General features: G+C 43.3%; 1 protein-coding gene across 4 annotated transcripts in view; it reads left to right on the top strand.

Moving 5' to 3' along the window:
• Window positions 1–13,509, top strand: part of KIAA0319L (KIAA0319 like) — a 110,393-nt gene that overhangs the window by 78,206 nt on the left and 18,678 nt on the right. For all 4 annotated transcript variants that reach the window (XM_068539489.1, XM_068539488.1, XM_068539490.1 and 1 more), the window contains exons 7-15: window positions 550–637; window positions 1,101–1,193; window positions 3,036–3,168; window positions 6,227–6,455; window positions 7,643–7,766; window positions 8,515–8,647; window positions 10,404–10,552; window positions 12,275–12,426; window positions 12,794–12,932. In XM_068539489.1, coding sequence (XP_068395590.1) covers window positions 550–637; window positions 1,101–1,193; window positions 3,036–3,168; window positions 6,227–6,455; window positions 7,643–7,766; window positions 8,515–8,647; window positions 10,404–10,552; window positions 12,275–12,426; window positions 12,794–12,932 — 1,240 coding nt within the window. The remainder of the gene's footprint in view (window positions 1–549; window positions 638–1,100; window positions 1,194–3,035; window positions 3,169–6,226; window positions 6,456–7,642; window positions 7,767–8,514; window positions 8,648–10,403; window positions 10,553–12,274; window positions 12,427–12,793; window positions 12,933–13,509) is intronic.

Raw genomic sequence — 13,509 nt, 5'->3', positions numbered from 1 at the left:
ATACATGTTTGTTGAACAGATGTACTGTTTATAGCTCTTTTTTTGGATGTGGTAAAAGATTAGAAGGAAATAAGAAAAATGTGATTAATTGGGGTGTTAGGACAATGGGATTGTGGGTTATTTTTTTTTACGTTATGTTCGTACAGTTAGTGGAAATCAGGAGGGGGAAATATTCAGATATTTGAGAGCTATTTGGTGTTTTTACAAAATGTTTTTCTTTGCAGAGATGATTGTTTTAATTTCATAACTGTGAAGTAGGATGGTTGGACCCTTAATGTTCTTCTGAAAAGAAAATGGGAGTACAGAGATATTGAAATCCCTTCTGTTGTTCCGAGTCAGCTAGTAATGAGATTCACATGAAAACCTATGGTTTTTTAGTTTATAATTCATTGTTTCATATCTTCAGCTAGTTTACTTTCTCCATTTTGGAAATGGTGCAAGAAGAGGAGAATTCAAGAAACAGCATTGGAAAATTCAGATATATATGTTATTTTAAATATAATTGCTGCTGTTTGTGGTTGTCTAAAAGATCTTCTCTCACTTCTGCAGCTCACTCCAGGCCTGTATGAATTCAAAGTGATTGTAGATGGTCAAAATGCCCACGGGGAAGGCTATGTGAATGTGACAGTGAAACCAGGTATGTTACCCAGCCCTGGCCGTGTCTCCACTGCTCCCTCTGCAGGATTCCCAAGGAGATGGAGATTTGATTTTAGGGGTTTTAAATTCTCATTCTTTTTTTGTAATATATTTACATATTGGGCAATTCCTAGTTCACAAAGCTTGTTTGTTGTCCACCTCTGCTCAGCTTGCTTGAAAGCAGGCAGTTGCTGCTATAGTACTTCTGATGTAGTAGATAGGACATGAGCATTGAAAGAATGCGCAGGGCATGGCCTTAGCAGTCGTCAGGTTTAGAAGAGGCTTTAACACTCCCAGGTGTCTTAGGTTAGAATGGCAGCCTGATCTTGTGACTTTCCCATTTGGTGATGCTCAGCTCTCAGTTATGTAATAGAAACTGACTTATGCTCCACCCAGATATGGCCTGCTTCTCCTATAATTTATAAAGACCCTCTTCCAATTTACTGTGGGTCATGTTCTTGCAGAGCCCCGTAAGAATCGGCCTCCTGTTGCCATTGTGTCACCACAGTTCCAGGAGATCTCTCTGCCAACCACTTCTACAGTCATTGATGGCAGCCGTGAGTACTTGTCTAGGCATGATGTTTTAGAAGAGCCTTCACTGTGTACTGGTAGAAGGTTTGGGGCCAGCTATGTCTTACTGTCATACTGTTTAGGCCAGTCTTCTTGGCCGTGTTAGGGGAAGACCAACCATCTGAAGCAATTGATTAGGAAGTAAAAACCAGACAGGCCCTGTTTAAAATCCCCGTGTGGGCTGTCTGCAGTAATAGTTCTGCCCTGAGATGGTAAGAAAGTAGGATTATTCATGTATTTAGCATTATTTTAGTTGAAACTTGCTGGTTTTCAAATTCGCTTGCCTGGAGTTGCCATCCTTAGCTATGGAAACAAAGCTCCTTCCTATCATGACAAGATAAGTAACTGAGAGTCTTGACAAAGAGCTCTCACTCAGCCATCACTGCCTAGCAAGATTCTCGTCAGCCTTCTCCTGGAGAGACTCACAGAATGGAGCACACACCCCTGCCTGGGCCCATTGTTAACATGTCACCCTTCAGAGTAGTGTCACCTGATGGGTGACATGAGAGGATTTCTGGGCCTTGGCTCTGTGTGTGCAAGAGGTTTCGGGCCTGTCGCCCTCCAGCATTGGCTTGGTCTCTCTGGAGGCCCGTTAAGGCCCTGTCACCTCTGAGTGTCTTGGCACAACAGGGGCTTGTGGCAGAGGCAGCTGCCGCTTTAGCAGAGGGACCTCCAGCGGGTTAAACCTTTCATGTAGGTGATTCTGGCCAGAAGAGGAGGACAGAAGAGTAGCAGGCCAAGAGGAAGAGGCAGAATAGGAAGAAACACTTGTGAGAGTGGCAGAAAGGGTTCACTTAGTACCATTTTATTTTATATTTTTGATTAGATCAAAGTTGAATAATATGTAAAGGTACACAGTGAAAAGAATCACTACCCTCCCGGTCTCCCAACTATCCAGTTTTCCTCCAGACAACCAATGGTATTATCTTATGTATCTTTCCAGAGATATTTGATGCGTATATGAGAAAATACATATACTGTCCTTGTGACACACATTACGCGCACTGTTACGTACAGTGTTTGTTTCTATATGTTGGAGAATTTTTCTGAATTAATACATGCAATACTTCTTCATTCTTTTTTTCCTTTAATGATTACATAGCCTTCCATGACATGAATATATGATTTCATTGTATGAATATGTACTTGTTTTCAATCTCTATTGATGACCATTTAGATTATTTTTGACTTGCTATTACAAATAACGTTATCGTGAATAATCTTGTAAGCATGACATTTAACACAAATATTAAATGTCCTACAGATACACAACACAAGTGCAAGTATATCTGAAGGATTAAATTCTTAGAAGAGGAATTACAGGGACACAGATAAATTTTCCCAAATTGCTCCTTATAGATGTTGTATCAATTTATGCTTCCACTATGACTTATGAGGGGGCCTCTTTCCCCACACTTTTACCCACATAATGTGTTGTGAAACTTTGGTGTTTACCAATTTGAGAGGTTAAAAAAATGCTATCTCAAGTGTAATTTAAATTTGCATTTCTTTTTTAAGTGAGGTTGAGTATCTTTTCATGTGTTTAAGACCTTTTGATTCTCCTTTTTTTATACATATACTTAATACAGTAACGTTTTAACCAGAGGTTGCCTGTGTTGGAGTCCTTGGAAAACTACGCAGTGGAATATTCATAGAGAGGCAGAATGACCCAATAATCCGAGGGAAGAAACACTCTGGAGAGATAGTCTGTAATTTCATGAAGTTTTCCTAGCCTCAAATCTCTGGGTAGTTGCCCTGGTTTGTGTAAACTGGATAAGTGCTAAGACCCAGTGCTCTCATGCTGTAACTGATATTTCTTTATGTTCAAGAAAGCACGGATGATGATAAAATCGTCCAGTACCATTGGGAAGAACTTAAGGGACCTCTGAGAGAAGAGAAGATTTCTGAAGATACGGCCATATTAAAACTAAGTAAGCTCGTCCCTGGGAACTACACTTTCAGGTAAATCTGGATCCTTCAAGTTTACCATAGGCCATTTTTTTCCCCTTGTGGGTTTTACATTCTTATAGGAGTCACTCTGACAGATGTCAAATTCCCCGTAGAGTTGGCTGATAATATAGCCTTTGGTTCTACTGGTTCTTTGAGCCATGTTGTAACTGTGGTCACAGTAGTGATAACTTTTTAGGGCAAAGGTCCTTGCATAATAGATCAGGATCCACACAGCTAATCCTTCTCAAAGCCTTATTTGGCATATATCCAAACCTTTTTTTAGAATTTCTGTCATTAAGTGAAAGGGCCCATCTTCCTTTGCCTTTTCTCTGGAAAAATCTAGAAGGAATCTACTCTCATCTCTCCCCTTTGGGAAATGCTTCCTCAACTTAGGATATATCCAAATCTTTACTTTTGACTTAGTGGTTTATTTGAATATGATTTGTAGCATCTTTCTCTGTTGGGGCTTTTCAGAGAATTTGATTCAAAGTCAGTTCTTTTGGGAACTAGTGTTGATATACTAGACTGTGATTAATGAGTGTGAGGCTGACCCTAGAGTAATCCTCCTTATATTTGCATTATTCATTGTAGGCTACGAAGCACTCGTACGTGAGTGTCACGCAAACACCATATGTACACTATACCATCCTCATTTTACATCTGAGAAAAATGAGGCTCGGTGTATTTACTAACTTCTCTGAGGTCACACAGCTAGAGCTGAAATGCAGATTTTCTAATCCCCAAGTCAGGACTCATTCTACTCTGCTCCTTGACTTGGCCTATGTATATTTTGTTTATGCTTCCTTGAATGCCCTTCTCAATCTGTTGGGACTCCGCCTATCTTTAAGGACCTCCTCAGTTTTCTGTGAGGCTCTCTGAGATCCCTCCAGAGAGGAGAGGGTATGTCCCTCCTCTTTCCCTGTTGCACTCTGTGCCTCTATGTGGTGCCTGCCATGGTGCAACGGCTTGTTCATGGGTATCTGTCTTCCCCACTGGATCTGAGATTAATCACGTTTTAGACACTACCAGAGACGCAGCAAGGAATGTCCTAGCACAGCACCTACCATATAAATAAATATACAAGTTCTGACTTAGCAGCCCTCTCATTGACTCAAGACTTCAAGTGAATGAAGGGTAGCTGCCATTACAACAAGGTAGGAGCCTTCTCACTGAGTTAAAATGGAAATGTGAGTTGGTTTTCGCCTTGGATTTCTAATATAGGAATTTTAACATTTATGGAATTTAGCCTGGGCGATGATGATCCGTTTTGAAATAGTAACAATAATAGCTACTGCTTCTTGAACATTTACTGTTTTAAGTACTGTTCTGAGCTCTTTGCACGCAGTAGCTCATTTAACCCTTGTACCTGATATTATAATGGCTCTTATTTTACAGATTAGGAAATATAGTCACAGAGAGGTTAAGTAACTTGCCCAAGGTCACACAGCTTGTATGATTCCAGAGTCTGAGCTTTTAACCACAATGTTAACCTAGAGCGTTTTGGGTGAATGGGATATTGGGTGCAGTTCTTTTTTTCTAAGCCTCAGTCCATGAAATGATGGGATTGGGTTTGATTAGCATTAAGGTCCAATCTGTTTGATTCCACTTACCTTTTCCTCTCCCCTGCTTTTACATGGCAGTGGCCTCTTTCCCCAGCCCTGTGGTCAGCTGCTGTTTGGTTCCAGAACTTTTGCGTGCAAGCCAGGGACTGTCTGAGGTGAAAGTCAGCGTAATGGGCAGCTGCCATTTTGCCATCTGTCTATAACTTGCTTTTGTTCTGAAATAGGAGACAAATAAGACATGTTAAAAAATAAAAAATAAAAAACTGAAAACAGAGAAACTGGAAGGAGAGGAAAACTTCTGTGGATTTTTCTTTTTCAGATGTTTGCTGATTTGCACATGTCTGTGTGTCTGATGTTTTTGTGTTCTTTTTCTAAAGGCTGTAATATCAGAAGTCCCCTTAAGACCATAGGTAAAAAGTGAGATTGTGGGATAAAAACCCCACAGATGTCTGGCTCTTTCTGTGGCTGGTTGTGAGATTTAAACAAACGACATGTCTTTTATATGTTTTTCCTCTTTCTGTCAGCAAAATGGAAGCAGCCCAAACCTCCTTGCTTGCTTATGCTCACATTTTGAGGTGGCAAGAGAAGCTTTAGGCTGTTCAGCTGGAAGGCATCATTTAGGTAGAAGCCTGCTCTTACAAATGAACATTTTTTTTTCTCTTGCAAATTCTTTTTCACACTGGCACAAACTGTGGGATGCTTGCGTAGGAGAATTCATTTCCATCTCAGGCTCCTATCTTAGTGGAGCTAGCCCTCCTGGTCCATCCTAGAGGCTGTCTGCCCAGGAAGTCCATTCTTGTGCTGTGTACACAGCCAAAACAGGATGATGGGAGGAGAGCCTGCTGCAGTCAGAGCTTGCTTTATTTAGTGTAGCGTCTTTGAACCCCATAGGAATAGTGGCCAGGGATTATTGCTTCTTAAGACTTGGTTCTGGGCTTTGGAGTCAGAGAACTGGGCTTGCATCTTGGCTCACTGTTTAGCTCTCGGCAGGTTTCTTACCTCTCTAATGCTTCTATAATAGTGAGGTTGATGATACCTATTCTATATGATTGTTGTGAGGGCCAGATCAGACAATGCTTATTTATAAAGGTCCCAGCCACAGACACATGCAGGCAGCAGAGTGAAATGGTGCTAGAGATATATTGTCTAGATTTAGATCCTGACTCCACTATTTTCAAGCTTTCAAGCTTGGGCAAGTTACTTTACCTCTTTTTGCCTCGGTCTCCTCATATGTATAAGGAGTAAAATGGGGATAGTACTTTATAGAGCTGTTGTGAGGATTGAATGAGATATAAAGTGCTTAGAACAGTGCCTGGCACACAGTAAACCCTCAGTCAGTGTTAGCTTCTAGTATTATTCTAACTTTCCAAAAAGAATGGGTTAGAATTGGTTACCGATTGGTAATCCTGCTACATTGGTATTTTTTAGCCTTGATTTTCATTTCTTCCATGTTTATTCCTCTTTCTTTAAGACCATCCCTGATTGCATTCCTCTCTCTTTCCTGATAGCTTGACTGTAGTAGACTCTGATGGAGCTACCAACTCTACCACTGCAAGCCTGACAGTGAACAAGGCTGTGGATTACCCCCCTGTGGCCAATGCAGGCCCCAACCAAGTGATCACCCTGCCCCAAAACTCCATCACCCTCTTTGGGAATCAGAGCACTGATGATCACGGCATCACCAGCTATGAGTGGTCACTCAGCCCAAACAGCAAAGGGAAAGTGATGGAGATGCAGGTAGGAGGGAATAGTTTCTGTCTTTTCTTGCCCAGGGAATTAGAGCTGCTGGACTGGGTCACCCATCCAAGGCTTGTTTTTCTCCATCTTAATAACCAAAGTCAGATTAGTGAATAGAACATTTGAATTTTTTAAAAAATCTAGAAAGATTAAGGGGCCTTTAGTTAACATATTAGCAAAAACCTTATCTTAAATGTTTAGTATTAGAGGAAAAGACTGGTAGCTGCTCTAGGATAATTTCAGGGAGTCAAATTCTTTAGAAGCTACAAGGGTGCAAATTTTTTTTTTAATTAATTTTTATTGGAGTATAGTTGCTTTAAAATGTGTTAGTTTCTGCTGAAGGGTGCAGAAACTAACACAGTGAGCTCTATTACAAATTGGAGGAGATTGCCTGACTAGATGGTGAGCATCTTCTCTCTGGAGATATTTAAGAAGAGACTAGATCTGTCACCAGGCAGGTAACATAAGTAAATGAAGAAAACTGGATGGGGACTGTGGCAAACCGGAGGGCGTAAGCCCTGACCAAAGGGGTCAGCAGCCCTCCAGTCAGGCTGGTTGTTGCCACGCTGGAGTATCGTCCCCGTGTTGCTAGGTCCTCCAGCTTTTCAAGACAAGACAGAAACCTAGACTTCTATGTGAAATTTTCCAACTTTTAAGAACCCTAAGGCCAAATAAAATGTCTGCAAGGTATTAGGTTAGGTTTCTCCGCTGTTGCAGAATCTGTACAGACCTGTAAGGGCACGCACAGCATTACAAAGCATCTTGAGTCATTGCTGCCATGTTTTATCGAGGCAGCTTTGTTAGGATCACGCTGTGTGGCTTCAGTAGGAAGAACATTGTTTTGTAAATTGTGTTATTTTTCTATATGTTCATGGTTTTCTTTCTGCTTGGGTCATAGAAATGGATCTTGATTATCTCTGCACATTTTCCTGTACTCGCCTACCTTGTGAGAGCTCTGACTTTATTTGAAACTGTTGCTGCGTCAGAGGGTTATTTCCTTGAAGGGTGAAACTTTTAACAAGATGTCCCACAGTGTCTGATTGAGCATTCAGTAATTATGTTGAATTGGGAGGTAATGGCCCACTACCAACCTAGCTTTAGAAAACTGGGTAAACCATTTAGACCAGAGTAGGACTTCTTGTATGATGTGATTCCGGGAGCCCACTTGTCTGTATTTATATACCCAGGGTGTTAGAACACCGACCCTGCAGCTGTCTGCCATGCAAGAAGGAGACTATACTTACCAACTCACAGTGACTGACACAATAGGACAGCAGGCCACCGCTCAAGTGACTGTTATTGTGCAGCCTGGTAAGTTCTAACCTTGTGGTGCAGGCTCTTCTGTTGGCTGGTCCCTTGGCCCTTGTGGGGAGAAGAGGGCTTGGGTTCTGAGCTCTATGAGGGTGGAAGTGGGAGTTACCAATCCACCAAGCCCCTGGCAGCTGCTATTGTCCATTCCCCTAGTGCTTTCTTCATAGCTAGAGAGAAGGAGTATTTCACAGCCTCGCTTGTGCCCTTGCTCTTGGCTAGTTATTGTGCCTTCAAGGGGAGCTAGCAGATAGAGTCTCTGCCAGCTCAAATCTTACTATGTCCTATTTTTTTTCTTTTTTTTGGCTGCGGCTTGCAGTATCTCACTTCCCCGACCAGGGATTGAACCCGGACCACAGCAGTGAAAGCGCCGAATCCTAACCACTAGACCACCAGGGAACTCCTCCCACCATGTCCTTTAAGGGCCAGCTTAAAGCCCACTTCCTCAAGAAAGCCCTGCCTTATCTTTCAGACCCTCTCATTTGAACTCCTATAGCATTATACTTCAAATTTAGCATGGAACTGTAGCTTCATTATATTCTTCCATGTTCCTTCAGAGTTGTTTTATACGTTTCAGTCTTATATTCTTCATGCGAGCTCCCTGACCATACCCTTACCTCACACAGTATCTGACAGTTCTATGAGTGGAGAAGCAGAGTCCTTGAGGCTTCCAGAACATATGTCCCAATTGGTTCCTCTCCTTTCCCAGCGGGACTGCCTGCTTTTGAACTCCAGGTCTCTTGTCTTCTAGAAAACAACAAGCCTCCACAGGCAGATGCAGGTCCAGATAAAGAGCTGACCCTTCCCATGGATAGCACAACCCTGGATGGCAGCAAAAGCTCAGATGATCAGAAAATTATCTCATATCTCTGGGAAAAAACACAGTGAGTATTGACACAAAATCCTTATGTATGCAAGGGCTCCAGACCTTTGAAGAGCAAGGTTTTATTTGCTTTTAAGAGTTTACTTTCTCTTATTAGCTTATCCAAGGGGGATTACTGAGAAAGAAATATCTGCAATCCCAAACTTCAACTCTAAGAAAAATATAATTTTTGTAAGAAAAAAAAAAAGAATGCTTACCATTAGCTGTCCCCAGGTAGTACTTTGTGGTCCTGGTGCTTTTACAGGTACAATCCATTTGCTGAAATGCATAGTTTAATTACACTTGAGAGGCAGGATGGAAGGGGTAATGGAGCAGAAAAATACTGTTGCTCAAAATTAATTGCGTAAGGCTGTCAGGGGGATGGGACAGAGCAGCTCTTGAGAAGAATTGAAAATTCATCTCCAAAATGAAAGCATTACTCTGTTATTGTTTCCTTGAAGATACCATATACCATTTATGTCAGCCAGAGGCCAAAGGCAATAACCAAAATAATACTAATTAAATTTTAATTACCTAATCGAACCATTCCTGGTTCTCACAGTTTCTTTCAGCTCCTTTAAACCATAACAAATGGAACTCAGATTATATGCAGGATCCCACAGGAAGCAATTCCAAGGAAGAGTTAAAAGCATTCCCAATTTCCAAAGGTAGCAACCATAGGACAGACTGGGTTTTTTGTTTTTGCTTTTGTTTTTGACTAGGATGTTAGAGATGGGTGGGGAGGGGCTGTAATTTGACTTGTAAAAGCACTTGACTTACGATTAGTGAGTTGGATTCTAGAAATGATTTTCCTTAGCTTTCGTTTCTATCTTTTGGAGAACCTAATTTTCCTCAACCCAGCATGTTTTAATTATAACTGTTTATTGAAGATACAGCAGATAAACCTTTTAGTTGAGTTTTATTAGTGTTTACAGCAGAAATAATCCTTAGCATAGTTTCTTGGAGGAGAATCTGTTTCAAGGGGGGGCTGCTAGGGTCAGGGTTATACATTTAAACAGCAAAACAAAACAGAGCAAAACCTGGGAGTCTACAGGTTTCTCTGGTTGTCCTGCAGTGTCAAGAAAAGCTCCGAGGCATTTTGACCCTTGAGCAGAAGGGCTTTCTGGTACATGTGCAGTGTTGTGCCTACACACTGGCCCAGAGCTCGCTCACCTGCTGCAGCGTGAGGCCACGGGGGAGAAGGAAAGCTACGGGGCATCCTGGGTCCTCTGTGGCCCCTGTCCAGGAGCTGGAGGGAGTTTTGCCTGTAGAACTGCTAAGAAGAGGATGGTTTTTCCCGGAGAGTTCCTCTGTAGCTTTGGCCCACTTCCTTTCCCTGACTTTTCAGCAAGAGGGAGTTTGGCATGTGATTAAGAAATGCATTTTGCTTCTTTTCTGGCAAGAGCTGAACCAACCACTGGGCCAGAAATGCTTTTCAGAAACATCACTCTTAAATCATTCTTTTGATCAGAGACCTGCTCAGAGCACTTTCTTCCTTTTACTGGAGCAGCAAAGAGTTTGAATGTTCTAGAAGCTCTTACAAAGGATAAGGCTAGATGTGTTTGAAAGCTGGTGAATGGAATTTTCTGATCAGCAGGTAGCCTGTATTTTGGGGCCAAATGACACTCTGTCCAAATGGAATATTTTTAAACATGCCCTCTCAAGGTGTGAGAAACAATAGTTCATGTCTTAGCTGAGGCAATAATCGTCTGCTCCTGCGGGGACAGGAGAGCAGTAGACAGGTACAACTCCACCCTCTGGTTTCTCTCTTTGTCCAGGGGACCTGACGGGGTACAGCTTGAGAATGCTAACAGCAGTGTCGCCACTGTGACTGGGCTGCAAGTGGGAACCTACGTGTTCACCTTGACCGTCAAGGATGAGAGGAACCTGCAAAGCCAGAGCTCTGTGAATGTCATTGTCAAAGAAGGTACCTCACTGCCTTGGGTTGGTGCAGCAGCCTCTGGGTCAGATAACTGAAGAATGCATCATCTCTTGTTTGGTTGCAGAAACTGATTAGAGACAAAGTAGGGAAGGAAGTTAGAGGTTAGGGTAGCTGTTAGTTGCTTTTCTACAACAGCCTTTGAGTGAGCGACTTTTTTTTTTTTTTTTAATAAATTTTATTTATTTATTTTTGGCTGTGTTGGGTCCTCGTTTCCGCGCGAGGGCTTCCTCTGGTTGCGGCGAGCAGGGGCCACTCTTCATCGCGGTGCGCGGGCCTCTCACTATCGCGGCCTCTCTTGTTGCGGAGCACAAGCTCCAGACGCACAGGCTCAGTAGGTGTGGCTCACGGGCCCAGTTGCTCCGCGGCATGTGGGATCTTCCCGGTCCAGGGCTCAAACCCGTGTCCCCTGCATTGGCAGGCAGATTCTCAACCACTGCGCCACCAGGGAAGCCCTCGACTTTTAAGGTGAATTTTAACTTCTTGTTTTCCCTCCCTTCCTTCTCAGTTGAATAGGGAAAGAATTAAGATTTTTTTCCTTTGTATTTTTTTATAAATAAATTTATTAATATATTTATTTTTGGCTGCCTTGGGTCTTCGTTGCTGCGTGTGGGCTTTCTCTAGTTGCAGCCAGCGGGGGCTACTCTTCATTGCAGTGCGCAGGCTTCTCACTGCGGTGGCTTCTCTTGTTGCGGAGCACAGGCTCTAGGCACGCGGGCTTCAGTAGTTGTGGCACTTGGGCTCAGTAGTTGTGGCTCATGGGCTCTAGAGCACAGGCTCAGTAGTTGTGGCGCACGGGCTTACTTGCTCCGTGGCATGTGAGATCTACCCGGACCAGGGCTCGAACCTGTGTCCCCTGCATTGGTAGGCGGATTCTTAACCACTGCGCCATCAGGGAAGCCCTGTATCTTTATTTTGCCTCTGCTGCTGGGGTTTCTGTGACTCTCCTGCTGGCTACAGTGACACCTGCTGTCAGACCTTAGAATGACTGCCCTGCACTGTAGCTTCCTATGCGCATCCTAGGAGCATGCACGCTGAGGCCAACCTGAACGCAAGTGGATTGGCCTTGCTCTGGTTTGCAGGCACAGTGATCAGTGATGGTCTTGGGAGAGGTCTATAAGCTGATGGTAGGAAAAACTATCAGATATGCAGGTGATCCCCAAACACAGTATACTGAACTCAGTGAGTAGAGAGCACACACTGAGTACACAGAGCTGCAGGTGGGGCCCAGAATAAGAAAAGTGTCGCTCTTCTTTTTCTCTATTAAAGTGCTAAGGAAGGAGTCAAAAAAGATGTTCAGAGAATAACATTTTCAGCCATATTTTGAAGATAATTTGTGGTATCAGCTGATGAAACCTGAACTTCAGGGCTTTAATCCACTTTAGGCCTTCGTTTCCAATCATCATATATCCCCAAGCAGAGAAATGGATTCCTTTGGGGGAGGCTGCTATGAGAATACAAGAGGAAACTATACTTGTCCCTTCTACTGTACTGATGTCAGGGGAACATTTCTCTGGGTAGGACTGGAGCCTCAGGACCTGTGGCACTGGTGGCGTTAACTCTACACTGTTAGTTGCTGGCATGGATAAGCACTTAAAACAGTTCTCCATTTAAGATAATTTTGAAGTTTAATTTCCTTATAAGCATCACGAGAAGCATTTCTTCTTTTTCTGAATGTTACATTTTTTTCCATGGTTTCTCTTTGTTTAGAAATGAACAAACCACCTACAGCCAAGATAACTGGGAATGTGGTAATTACCTTGCCCACAGACACAGCAGAGCTGGACGGCTCCAAGTCCTCAGATGACAAGGGGATAGTCAACTACCTCTGGACTCGAGACGAGGGGAGCCCAGCTGCAGGGGTGAGTGTGCCAGCAGGTGGAGAGCTACACAGGTCAGTGTGGTGCGATGAGGAGAGGAGGCTGAGCTAAACACTCCAGTATCTGTTTTAACCAAGCGGTCTCTTATGTCAAACCTGGATTGTGCTCTGAAATCCAGGGAGATTAAATGACTTGCTTAGGGTCACCCCTCAAGCTAGTGTGGAACAGAATGTGATTCTTTTCCCTGATTCTGGTTGCTGTGGGCTGTAGTGCCATCATAGAGCAGGAACTGCCCCGAGTCAAAGCCGTCTAGCCCAGAGGGGACTTAGTTATGACAGATGCAACAGCTGACTCCACGAAAGGAGTGTGGTTTTGTTCTGCCACACAGCCATGTCGTTCAACCCCACAGGAGGTGTTAAATCACTCTGACCACCACCCTGTCCTCTTTCTTTCCAACCTGGTCGAGGGAACCTACACATTTCACCTGAAAGTGACTGATGCGAAGGGTGAGAGTGACACAGACCGGACCACTGTGGAGGTGAAACCTGGTGAGTTCATTTAGTGAGGGGTTGGAGTGGAATTGCTGGATCAGCCTAGCAGGGCCTCGATCTTGAGACCCTTCCCCCAGCATGGACAGAGCCAGATGGCATATCCAGCTTTAAAAAAATCTAGAACCCCCAAGCTAAGAACTCCTTAGAGACTTTCTGTTCCAACAAGACCTCTCCTACCCACGCAGAAATATGGACCTCCCCCTACTTAGCTCAGATGGAGAAACAGAAACTCAGAGAGGGCAGGGCTTGCTCAGCTTCACACAGCAGTTGTGTCAGAGCCAGGCCTTTGGGCCCCTACTCCAGCACTTTCTCCTCTACGTGTGACTGATGAGAGAGGACTCAGTGTGCTTTGGGAATCTGAGCACAGGAATAACTTGAGTCATGATGTCTTCTCAGCACCCAGCTGCAGAAAATGATTTATTTTTGTAAGTTGAGCCTCAGGCTTTATCTGACAACCCCCAGGGAAGGTAAAGTAGCTGGCATCCTTTACATTTTTAAGATTTGCAGAAATAAAATTTCTTTCTTAAATAGAACCATGTTTTTGTTTTGTATCGAGGCTAATTTGGTAATAGGG

The sequence above is a fragment of the Eschrichtius robustus genome, chromosome 3 (assembly GCF_028021215.1).
Source record: "Eschrichtius robustus isolate mEscRob2 chromosome 3, mEscRob2.pri, whole genome shotgun sequence".
Lineage (NCBI taxonomy): Eukaryota > Metazoa > Chordata > Mammalia > Artiodactyla > Eschrichtiidae > Eschrichtius > Eschrichtius robustus.
The sequence above is the reverse complement of the archived record's forward strand: the minus strand, read 5'-3'. Positions and strand labels throughout refer to the sequence as shown.